Source organism: Plecotus auritus, assembly GCF_963455305.1.
Source record: "Plecotus auritus genome assembly, chromosome: 9".
NCBI classification, from domain to species: Eukaryota; Metazoa; Chordata; class Mammalia; order Chiroptera; family Vespertilionidae; genus Plecotus; species Plecotus auritus.
Genome location: NC_137783.1, coordinates 86644489 through 86657814, shown reverse-complemented (window position 1 = coordinate 86657814; position 13326 = coordinate 86644489). Strand labels below are relative to the sequence as shown.

Here is a 13326-nt window from a genome sequence, read left to right as displayed (position 1 = left end):
TGGCCCTGGCTCCTGGGTTAGCCTGTCTGAAGACGTCTATGGAGCCTGGGGTCCTTGCTTCCAAGGAATAATTAGCTGGGAATGTCACAAGCTCCGTCAGCCAGTGAAAGGGAGTGCGTGCCCTGTGCAAAGTACTGTCCAGGACTCTCAGCCACAGGATATGGGGAGAGACATAAATGTTGTGCACCCGAATTTATAATTTAGTGGGGATATTTAGCTTTACTCCTTTCTTGTGTCAATACAAGCAGAAGAGACACAAAATGAAAAGAGATGTGCTTCTTGATTTTTTTATCTATCCCACGGTCTGTTTTTCTCCCCCTGCACTGCTATCATGTTTTCTCAATACTCTAGTTTTGTGTGTGGGCTCCATATGTACTATGACATAATATATATACTCTTACATACGGTATATACTATAGCTACGTGTACCATGGCTTATAACTATCTAGTAGGGCAAGACCCCCATTCTTATGCTTCTTTAACATTGTGTTACCTATTGTGGCCCTGTGTTCTTATATGTTGTGGATCTTCTTATTAAGTTTATCTTCCTCTTCAAAAAACTCCCTTGGGGTTTTTGACTGGAGTTAAGTTATTAAGTAACTGATGGAGAATTGAACTCTCCCTGAAGATTTACATATTATTTTTTAGATTTATTCTTAGGTATTTTCTTTTTATTACAGTTTTGGATAGAATTATTTTCATTAATTGAAACTCTTTTTTCTAAATGGTTCAGACTACTGTCTAGAAAGGCTATTATTTTTGTTTATATAATAATTGATAACCAGTGTAGTTGTTGAATTTATTGGTTTTAATAGTTGTGTGGTAGGAATTTCTTTATTTTTATGTAGACAAACACCAACATGTTAGTGATTTCTCTCTTTTTTTATTTTTATTTAAGCCTTTTCTAGTTATGTAACTTTGGGGCACATGGTTAAACTATGCTTTAGTGGACTCATGTAAAATAAAAATAATATTTACCCACCTCAAAGGAAACAACACAGTGCCTGGCACATACTGAACAGCCAGCAAATACTGATCATTGTTATTTTATTCTTGATGTTGTTACACTGGTTCAAAGATAAAATTACCTCGATCTTTATATATGTTTTTCCTTTTCCTGTCTAATGACCTATTTCCCTGTTCACAGAAGAGATGTATGCATTTGTCATAGTTTTAATTCATTCCACGTTTTTAAACATACAATATTTAAATGAAATTTCCTGTTAATTAGGTTAATTCCCCTCGTTTTTGGATTTCATATCTTTTTCTCTTATATCAAATTCCTTCCTCCCTTCGCTTGCTCTGTCTCTCTTGAAGTACATCCTATTCCAGAATGAGTTCTTGGGAGATAATTATTTTTTAAATGAAGTAATTTTAATATTGTGATCATGGTATAGATAAACCCTTTGGTTTTAGGATCTTCTTAATAAATAACTAGTTATGGTCTGAGGCTTTCCACATTGCTATATACTCATTGTAATTATTTTTAGTGACTAGATTGTACCACATTGGGGTCATAATCTCAGTTATCCTCATCTTGTAGAATGTTTAGGTGGTTTTGAACTTGGGTGAATGTAGTTATCATCCTTTTTAGTCATTTCAGGGGAAATAATTTGGAACTTCCTCCTTCAGACAGACTTGTACTTTTAACACTAAATTATTTTACTACCTGTGATCATTAGAATGAAAAATATCTGTGTATGGGTGTGGTTGTATACAGTGATTTTTCTGAAAGATAAGTGTAGGTAATTTTTTTTATCTTTTCTATCTTTTTCTTTTCTATTTCTTTTTTCACTTTCCTGATTTTTCTTCAAATTTTACTTTTATAGCTAAGTAAGAATTTTAAAAATTGTAAATGTGTAAAGACATAGCTGGAATAAATTGAAAATATAAAATGTTTGTTTTTTATTAGGCATGGGATCATCACATTGCAGGCCTTTTCAGAAGCAAATCGGAAACTCTGGCTCGAAGCCATGGATGGGAAAGAACCAGTAAGAATATAACACATTTTATTTAGGTTTTATTGTTCTAATAATTACAAAGTATGTCTGGGGAAAAATGCATCTGAATTTTTTATATGTCTGTATTATATTTGAAAAGATTAAAATAGCAGATCTGAGGAGTAGAAACTTACTATTTTCCTGATGGTCTCGCTCACTGACACACAGCACCAACTTTGTAATTTGTTTCTCAGGAGGACTTTCAGAACTAAAACCCTAAAATTATTTATTAAAAATTACTTCTAATAATTAATTTGGCTTCACTGATTGGATTATTCTCTTCAGTTAATAATTTTGAATGCCCAGTCTTTGCACGGTCTTTGTAATGGGCATGATAAACAAGGTGCCGGGTAAGAACTAACCCTATAGTCTTATTTGGTTAAACTGCCTATGAGTTGACATTTTCTCCTCATCCATATCCTTATTTTTCTAATAGTTATTTTGATGTTGGCATGATAACTTTCGATGTTATTAGGGAGTTCTCTGTAAAAATAAATAAGTTATTAATCACTGTCTGTTTTCTTTATGAAGAACATGGCTTTAGATGGTTAGGGGATGAGCACACAGAGCAACTCTGAGGCCACATTCTGTCCCTTGAGAACTGTCCTATAGGTGGCAGAGAACCTGTGAGCAACCTTGTCAAAGTACCTGTGTCACAGCAGAGCTGCACAAAGTGTGGTCTCCAGACTTTAAGACCATCCCTCACACGGTTACCTGTGCATGATGAGATGAGTGCAGAAATCATGATTAAGCATCTGGAAAATGTTGTACTAATTTGAAGAGGTCATTTTATATTTGTTGAACTTAAAATTTTTTTATTTTGTATCTGTTCTTTATTATGTTTATATTTAAATTTTATTGTAATTTACAAAAATAGCAGTCAATGGTAGATTGAAAATTAAACAAAACAATTAGGCTTTTCACCACTTCACTGAGAGGCAAGACCTGACCGAGAGCAGATGTAGAAGACAGCGTGGTAGCTCAGCAAGTACGCGTTAGGATTGTGCGTGCTGAAAAGAATACACTAAGCAGATTATTTGAGTAAGGAGCAAGCAGGTAAAATCCATCATGAGATACTTTTTCAAGAAGGGCTATTATGCATTATGTTGGGGAATAGAATGAAACTTGTAAATCAGATGGAAGGAGGTAGAACTCTACCCAGGGCAGGACAACCAGGGATGAAAAGGAATGGGAGGCAAGGTTGGTTACAGGATGGGGAGATGGCACTGTGGATGCAGCAGTTGTAGGACCTTGAAATCAAGACACTCCTCTGTGGATCACTGCACCAGTATCACCCCGGTAATCGTCTATACTGCGTCATTAACTGCAAGTAACTGATGGACTTCCCTTGTTTTTTAGATTTATACCCTGCCTGCCATTATGAGCAAGAAAGAAGAAAGTAAGTTGTTTTGATAAGTATTTACATTTTTATCACAGTTATTTTTAATCACAAAACTATTATGTGATATTAAGAGTTAGCTCTAGAAAAAAATGATATTAACACATCTTTGATCGGATGGTGAATAAAATTCATTCAAAGAAGTTTCTCACGTTAAAACTACTAACAACTGATATTATAGTAACCAAAATTAAGTTTTCTTTCTTTGGTGTTTACTTATAGGTATGTAACTTGCTCTATCCCAGAAAGAGATTTGAGGCAGTTGATATTTAGCTTGTTTGTTTTTGTTGTTGTTTTTAATGGCAGTAGGGGGGCGTATTTATCTTATTTTCTCTGCTCCAATTTATAAGACTAAAGACTTGAATACTTTATGCTAGTTTTAGGAGATTGTGCTCAAGAATGTGGAATGTCAGGACATTGTCATAACACATGGGATATGTAGGAACATATGTTGTCATTGTATTATTACTGAATCCTTAGCATCAAACCATTCTTAATAGATACACTGTATGTGTTTTCTATTACATTCTAAGTCCTCTTTCATTATCTTCCAGCTTTTGCCTTCTTTTACCATTGATTATTTTAGTATATTTTTATGTATACTTTATGTCATTAGATTATTTGACATTTAAAACTAGTTTGTATGTTTGTTTCTAAGGTTATTCTTATGTCTTTTAAAGCAATTACAAGCTTTATTTAACTCAATGGACTTTCTCTCATGATGTCTAAATTTATTTTTAAAACAGATTTAATAATCTTGGCTTTTAAATTGCTGTTAAAATACAAGTAAGAGTGGAGTAAATATAAAAACTGGGGAAGTGCTCACTTGAAAATCATAAATATTGAGTATATGAAAAAGCCTATATTTCAACTGAATGAAATTCTTCCTAGTAATTAATTTAAAAAATCATCAAAAGAAAATGCATAATTTAAAATAACCTTTAATATTAAAGATTTTAAAAAACACTTTCAGGGTTTATTCTTACATTTCTTTCTCAATTCTAATCAAGGAAAGTGATCAGTATAGAATCTTTCATTACCTACTTGTATCTAATCACAGAAACATTAACCAATGGATTAAGAGTTTTGTAAGTATTGAATGTTCTAAACAATTACCTAAAAAGTAATTTGTTGTATGATTTGCATTTGAGTAGAGTTTGAAATGTGTTTTCTAACATTGGCCTCATTGTATATCCATTATAAAGACAAATGATCTACTCAGGGATGAATCTTTCTTCAAAAACAACTGAACTTACATATGGTATTGAATAAGGCTTTTGAATGGAGAAATGGTCAAGTCAGAATATACTTGATACTTAATGTATCTCAGGAACTAGGGTTTCTGTCATAATTAGGAAATTTAAATAAGAAAGTTATCAAATATACTCATGCTGTGATGGAGGGAGAAGGTACTTCTTCATGCCATGAAAACTTTCTCTTCTGGAAATCAGTTTTTCTATGGTCTTAGCCACCTGAAAAATCACTGTGCCACCATCTATAATAATAAAAGGATAATATGCTAATTAGAATGGACAGCAGAATGACCTTCCAGACAAAGCCGGGCTGTGAGAGCCGAGGCCCGGGGCCGAGGCGGCAGCTGGGGCTGCTGCTGCCTCAGCCCTCAGAGCCCCTTGCACGCATTTTGTGCACTGGGCCTCTAGCCTATATATAAAAGCCTCAGCGACCAGCTGACGGCCAGTAGCAATGACATGCACTGACCACCAGGGGGCAGATGCTCAACACAGGAGCGGAAACCACAGGCATGGAAACATGGAACAGACTGATGACTCTCAGAGGGAAGTGGGGGGGAAGGTGGGAAGAGATTAACCAAAGATCTTATATGTATATTAGAGGCCCGGTGCATGAAAATTTGTGCACTTGGGGTCTCTTAGCCTGGCCTGTGCCCTGTCGTGGTCCGGACCCCTCAGGGGATGTCTGACTGACGGTTTAGGCCCACTCCCCAGGGGATCGGGCTTAAGCTGGTAGTCAGACATCCTTCTGGTGGGGAGCAAGCCTAAGCCATTAGTCAGACATCCTTAGCGCTGCCACAGAGGTGTAGAGGCTTCCATCACTGCCACTGCATTGGCCAGCCATGAGCTGGCTTGTGGCTGAGTGGCACTCCCCCTGTGGAAGTGCACTGACCTCCAGGGGGAAGCTCTTGCGTTGAGCCTCTTCCCCCTGGTGGTCAGTGAGCGTCATAGCGATCGGTTATTCTGCCGTTAGGGTCAATTTGCATATTACCCTCTTATTATATAAAACTAGAGGCCCAGTGCACAGATTCATGCACAAGTGGAGTCCCTCGCCCTGGCCTACGGGGATCAGGCCAAAACCGGCTCTCCGACATCCCCTGAGGGGTTCCAGATTGCAAGAGGGTGCAGGCCAGGCCAAGGGACCCCACTGGTGCACGAATCTGTGCACCCGGCCTCTAGTTTGTAATTACAAGATGGTGTGTCCTGAAGTCCATGCATCTATATCATTTCCTACATTCTGGCTTTCAGTATGATGTATTAGTTTCCTACCCAGTTCTCTGGGCTTAGTGTACAGAACCCATCTCTCCTTCTTAGTGTACTCAATACAGGCCCTCAGAGGGATGTGTGTTCAGCACATAATGGCTATTATTCTTACTCTTGGTGCCAGTAGACTTTGATTGCCAAGGAGAGATTTTGATCATAAAAAGAGATTTTGATCAATTCCCTTTGCTTTATTAATATGTAGTGCTCAAAGTTATAAATCTTAACCTTAGTTGTAAGTTTTACTTTTATTATTTATCTTAAGCTATATTTTTTCTTTAAGCCTGTTTTTAATCAACATACAGATCTTATTCAAATTATCAATGTACTAACTTTAAAAAATAAGTTATTTTTATTTAATTTTTTCATAAACTTGTATAGATCAAGCTATAATTACAAAACTAATGAATAAATTTCATTCTCTAAATGCAAGACCCTAATAAGACAAATTTGTGATTCTGGCTAATATAATCTTCCTAAACACCTGGCAACTTCTGTAATCTAGTAAGTTGGCTGATAAATGCAGAGATTAATATTCTTTTACGCATTTTAAACATTCTAAATAAATCACACACAAAATTACGTAGTGATTTCAAAATGTTTTACTACATGCCATAAAGCCTACATATTCAAAATCGCACTTGTTTTTACTTGTTTTTACACATTCTTGGAGATTCAAATGTCCTCACCCACACAAAATACACCACTCAGTTGAAAAGTCAGGACTATGGTGTGTGCCACCAATTAAAGACACTCAGACCAATGGAGCCTCCTGTAGGTGGCGACTTGGGGCTTGCCGCTTGCATGAGCAAGGCTTTCTCAGCATCTCTCATCCAGGCAGCAATGCAGAACCTTTCCCTAAAGGGACCTGCCTCTCAGACTGCCTCTTTTTCCAGTTCCTCAGAATTTAATTTCTTTTTGCATGTAATTGTGAATAGTCTACTACATCAAGGTCTAAAATTGCCTGACCAGCGTAGTTCAGTGGTTGAGCATTAACCTATGAACCAGGAGGTCACGGTTCGATTCCTGGTCAGGGCACATGCCTGGGTTTGGGCTCGATCCCAAGTTTGGGGTCACGCAGGAGGCACGTAAAGAGAGACTCCATCCCTCTAGATTCTCATCAATCATTGATGTTTCTATCTCTCCCCCTCCCTTCCTGTCTGAAATCAATAAAAATATCCTGTCTAATAAAAGAATAATATGCAAATTAACCATCACTCTGCTACACCCACAAGCCACGCCCATGAGCCACACCCACCAGCCAATCAGGAGTGAATATGCAAATAAACCCAACCAAGATGGCTACGGCCACAGAGAGCAGGAGGGAGGCTTGGGTTTCCATGGCAATGGAGGAAGCCAAGCTTTCCGCCTGCCCTTGCCGGCCTAGGCCTCCACTCAAGGCTACAAAGTTTCAATGATAGAAGATACATAAACCCAAACAGAAATGGCAGCAGCCACGGAGCTGGAAAGAGCAGGAGGCTAGGGTTGCCCCCGGCGATGGAGGAAGCCAAGCTTTCTGCACACCCTGGCTGGCCCAGGCCTCCGCTTAAGGCTACAAAGTTTCAATTATAGAAGATACATAAATCCCAACAGAAATGGCTGCTGCCACAGAGCAAGCAGAAGGCTTGGCTCTGCTCCAGGCTACAAAGTTTCAATTGTAGAAGATAAATAAACCCCAGATACCAGGGCCTCCGCTTGGGTTGCCAGGGGGCATGGCAGGCCTGCAAACCACTACAGGCCCCTCGCCCAGGCCACCCCACACCCCAAGGGAACCCCCACCCTGATCCGGGACACCCTTCAGGGCAAACCAGCTGGCCCTCACCCATGCACCAGGCCTCTATCCTATCTAATAAATGAGTGATATGCAGATTGACCATCACTCCAACACACAAGATGGCTGCCCCCATGTGGTCAAAGATCCCGCCCCCATGTGGACACAAGATGGCCACCACAAGATGGCCAGCAAGGGAGGGGAGTTGGGAGGGACCAGGCCTGCAAGGGAGGGCAGTTGGGGGTCATCAGGCCAGCAGGGGAGGGCAGTTGGGAGGGACCAGGCCTTCAAGGGAGTACAGTTGGGGGCGATCAAGTCTGCAGGGGAGGGCAGTTAGGGGTGACCAGGCCTTCAGGGAAAGGCAATTGGGAGGGACCCAGGCCTGCAGGGGAGAGCAGTTTGGGGGGATCAGGCCTGCAGGGGAGGGCAGTTGGGGGTGACCAGGCCTGCACGGGAGGGCAGTTAGGCATCAATCAGGCTGGCAGGGGAGTGGTTAGGGGGTGATTAGGCTGGCAGGTAGAAGTGGTTAGGGGCATTGAGGAAGGCAGGCATGCGAGCAGTTGGGAGCCAGCAGTCCTGGATTGTAAGAGGGATGTCCGACTGCCCGTTTAGGCCCGATCCCACTAGAGGCCCGGTGCACAAAATTTGTGCATGGGGGGGGGGGGCGGTGTCCCTCAGCCTAGCCTGCACCCTCTCCAATCTGGGACCCATCAAGGGATGTTCGACTGCCCGTTTAGCCCCGATCCCTTGATGGGTCCCAGATTGGAGAGGGTGCAGGCTAGGCTGAGGGACACCACCCACTCATGCACGAATTTCGTGCACTGGGCCTCTAGTTTTTTTAATAAAAAGACCTAAAATGTATTAATGGCACTGTGAATCTCTTGGTCAGACTGCAATTTTACTCCTTTTCTCTTCTATCAGTGTCTTATAGTGGATACTATTTTTCTAGTGATGTATCCTAAGATATCTAGTGATGACTCATAGGACATATCTGAACACTTGGAAGTATTCCAGATTCAAGAACATGGTCCTGTTAAATTAAGAAAAGCAGCCTGTTTTCTTCCTAGCAACACATCCAGAATTTTACTTGTTTCAGTTCAAAATTAGGTTCCAGGGATGGTGAGAATCTCAGACCTCTTTCTTTTTTTTTAATCCTCACCCAAGGATATTTTTCCATTTATTTTTAGAGAGAGTGGAAGGGAGGGGAAAGACAGAGAGAACTATTGATGTGAGAGAAACACATCAATTGGTTGCCTCCTCACACGCCCTGATCAGGGCCCAGGCTGAGGAGGAGCCTGCACCACCTAGGTACGTGCCCTTGACCAGAATTAAACTTGGGACCCTTCGGTCCACAGGCCGATGCTCAGTCCACTGAACCAAACCAGCTAGGACTCAGGCCTCTTTCTAAGGCTTGAATAAATCATGTGAGGTCATCATGTTATGAGTTGTTCAGAGCAGCTTATGTCTTTATGTTTGGCCTGTTTATTGAGATCTCCATTTCCCCTTTTCACATTTGACCCCTCAGAAATGGCATTATATCAATTTCAGTACGTCAATTTCTCTCACAATCAGTATTTGAAACCAGATTAACTTTGATTCATTTTCCACCTTGCGAAGTGCTTTTATGTAACCTTGTCATTCAGATGGATCCTATTTATCTTAAAATAATCTTGTTTTTCCTTTGAAAACTCAGTTTGGTATGGAATGTGTGTTTTGAACTGCTGGAGATAATTATGAAGCTTATAATGACAAAATAGAAAACTCAGGTAAAAAATTGTTTTCAATGTCAACCATTAAAAGTTTTCATAATGTCTGGGCTGAAAATCCCAAAAGCAACAGGTTAAGAACTATCTCGTATCCTAAAATAGGGACATGCTGTGAATATACAGAGAACATATACCATGAAATAAATAATAAAACTAAAATTATAGAGAGATGAGTCTCTCTTTACAAGTCTAACATGGAAAATCTCTACTTTGTGGTTACTCTTCACTTACTGTTTTCAGAGTAAAGATGCCATAAATAAAACTAGCGTAATTTAACAGAGAAGGAAAGTTTGACTCATCTTAATGAAAAATGCATGAAGTACAGACCCTAATATTAATCAGTTATAGGATGTTGAATCCACATACACTTTCCTGGTTGTGAAATATATAACCATATCCTTTTATTGGAATTATGAGACTGAGAATTGATTCATCTTGAAAATAGTAATGCCTGTCATCGTTATTAAACAGGTGATATTCAGTTAAGGTGAGAATTAAACTGTTCCTCAAGCCATGCCAGTGGGGATATTTTGTTAAAGGACAGCTTACCATTAGTTCTTCACTATTCTGCATTTGAGCCCATCTTTCAAAGAAACAAATAATCCTTGTTGACACACCTTTCTGCCCCAAGACGTCCATCTTGGAACTAATTATTAGCAGGGGCAGAGGCCGTTGTCTTTTTTTGTAGGCTTTCTCTCTGGTATTCTCTGTTGGTGCCCTGAGCCATGTTCCCAGTCAAACATAAGTTTTGTGTGATGGCTTTTCAGCTGGTCCTTCTACCATAGGTTTGGAGAAGGTGGGAATTGTGAAAGAAAAGATTCTTTCTCATGCAATTCAGTTCAACAGCATTCCATTGTGTACCTACTTTATTCCAGTCATTGTGAATAGGTAAAAGGAACTCCTTTCAAATGAAGTTTCTGCTAATAAAAGTCATAATAAAAGGGTAATGACAGTCAACTAACATTCAGTACTCATGTACAAAATCAAAGGTGTTGGGCCAGAAGACACTTACAAAATTTCCCAGTAGCTCTAAATTTCTGCCACTGTGTGTTTCAGTGACTTTCTGTGAGTCCCTAGGAAGTGTGTCCGAGCAATAAACAGGAAGATTAAGCTCATTCTGCATGTCCTAGGCAATTGACATCCCGTCACAAATGCTTTTGAGCTTCATACTGCTGTGTAGATAGTTTACCCTGGAAATTCTCAGATGTCCCTTGAGGAGAACCACATTCTCCTCCAGGCCCTTGAGCAAATGCAGTTTTATTTCTATCACTGAGACCAGGAAGAGGGTCAGATCCAAAGTGCTCCTCATGAGCAGGGCCAGGAAGAGGGAACAGTCTGGGCCAAGGCTGTGGAGAGCCACCTGCTCACCCTTTAGGGAGAAGAGAAAGGGTTCTTTGCTTATCACAAACACCAGTAAATGCACTCATTTCTCTTTTCTGTTTCTTTCAAGCCCCATGTAGTATGGTTGTCTGTGATAAGGGGCCTTTTAATCTGAAATGGCAGGTTAGAAAAGTGAAGTAAAAACTAAAGACAAGTGTTGCTTTGTTTTGTCAACCCTGAGAATGTACTGTGAGGCCAAGTTAGATTACATCTGTAAGGACATTCTGGGTTTTTAATTACTGGGAAATGGAAGGTACAAGGACTTTTGGTTTGTTAGTTGTATGGAAGACTATTCTTTTTTTTTCCCTTCTCATTGCTGTTTGAATTCTGTTGAAATTAATAGCTTTTATGCTGCCAAGCTGCCTATAGAAACTTTATTTGTTTTCAATAAAAGCTTTAGCCCTGAATAGTTTCCAGAGGGGGCAAAACACACACACAATGTTTACACTTAACTTTCAATTGAATAAATGACTTTTTTTAAGTTAACCTGTCTTCTGCTTCTACCTCTGAAGGCCAGGTATCATCCATTTTATAGGATTTCCGTTCCAGGAATTTGGGGGTAGTTGCATTCTGCATTTCCCTCTGGTCCTCTCTGGAGCAGGGAGATACAGGGCTGGGGTGGCGCCCTGTGAGGAGGTGATAAAAGTAGCTCCCGTTCCCTGATAAGCTCTAACCCTTCTGGACGCCTCAGAGAGGGCGCTTGAGCAAGCCAGCAACTACCAAGCAATCAATCAGGAAGCATAATTGGCTGTCTGCGCTGGTCAGCATTGAGCCCTGATTCAGCAATCCATACTCAACCTTCCTCTACTGTTGCAGCTGGAACACCCTGTCCTCCACTCAACGAGAATTACGGTAAATTGTAACTCTGTCGTGGTGTGAGGTGTGATTTGATTTATTAAGAACATTTTCCATTGGCATTTCATTGGAACACTAAGGAGTTCCTAGTTTTTCTTTCTGAGCTCTAGAGAACGTGCTTGTGTTGAATTCTCATTAGCACTGACATTAAGTCTACTAATCCCTTCATGGCTTTGGAAGGTTGCTTGTTTTCCTTCACGCAGTTTGTGTTTGCCCCTGATGTCCCCCTGACTACTCCGTGTGACTGGCTTTATATCAGCCACTGGGAGACAGTGTGCCATAGCCTGTTTATGCCGTGTTACCCTCTTCTCAGCCCTCAGTAGAAAGTTCTGGGTGCTTGCGTGAAGGCGCTGTTGAGTAGTAGTTGGCAAGGCAGCCATGAATGGGCAGTGCCACTGCTGCCCTTTGCTGCCTTGTTACATGAATTGACCGGGCAGTAGCTGAGGAAAAAATGGATGTAGTATTCCAGTTAAGCAAGGAAAAGTTAACTGTGGCATTGCCTTTATTTATTTAGTCCTTTTTGTCATAACAAACTGTGTAAGTTATACATTATTAAATCAGATTGGCCAGCTTCTGCTGTGGTAACAGATGATCCTCAAATCTCAGAGGCTTACCAAAGTGAGCTTCATTGCTGATCATAATGCGGGTCCATCCCGGTCAGCTGTGGCTCCAGACCTGGTACACAGTGTCCACACAGGAACCCAAGCTCATGGAGTGGCCTCTCCCAGTATCATTGTTGATCTCATGCCAGAGGGGAAAAGAACCTGGCAGGCTACATATTGGTTCTCAATGTCTGCTGGATAATGACATGTGTCACTCCCATTCATATTTTATTGGCTAGTGCATATCCCAGGGGCAAGCTGACTCTGAGGGAGCTGAATAATGTGATCTTCCTACAGGAAGGGGCAACATATATGGCTGGACAGTAATTCCAGATGACTTCAGTCTATTCAGTTCCAATGAGAGGATAAGTGTGTTCATTGTGATTTGTTGAGTGTAATGAGTGTAGGGACATTTCTTAATATACAATTTTTCAGTGGCCAGCTAGATTCACGGTCGCGAATGGGTTATGCCTGATCTGTGTTTGTTTAAAGAAATAGCCCTAGCCAGTTTGGCTCAGTGGATACAGCATTGGCCTGTGGACTGAAGGGTCCCAGGTTCGATTCTGGTCAAGGGCACATGCCCAGGTTGTGTGTTCCATCCCCAGTAGGGGGCTTGCAGGAGACAGCAGATCAATGGTTTTCTCTCATCATTGATGTTTCTATCTCTCTCTCCCTCTCCCTTCCTCTCTGAAATCAATAAAAATATATTTTTAAAAAAGAAACAGATCATTGCTCTAGCCCCAAATACTTTAGAATAAGTAATATGTATGCCTCTTTGAAAAATAACACTCCTGGCAGACAATTCTTCAAGCCCCAGTGACTGCAGCTGTGCCCAGAAAATACCTTGTTCATGTATTTTACACATGTAGGTTTTTATATTCTTCCATAGCCAATAATGATGGTTACAGTGATAGCCAATACTTCTGTAGCACTTACTATATCCCAAGCACTGTTCTCTCTATGACTTGTGCAAATGTTACTGTATCCCATGTATACTGTGAATAGCCCACTGAAGATTTACTGCTATTATCCTTACTGTACAG

General features: G+C 40.5%; 1 protein-coding gene across 1 annotated transcript in view; it reads left to right on the top strand.

Annotated features, from left to right (window-relative positions):
* The window catches only part of ARHGAP42 (Rho GTPase activating protein 42), a 264851-nt gene that overhangs the window by 219858 nt on the left and 31667 nt on the right, over positions 1-13326 (top strand). Inside the window, exons 11-12 of the mRNA XM_080642332.1 lie at positions 1913-1991; positions 3360-3399. Coding sequence (XP_080498458.1) covers positions 1913-1991; positions 3360-3399 — 119 coding nt within the window. The remainder of the gene's footprint in view (positions 1-1912; positions 1992-3359; positions 3400-13326) is intronic.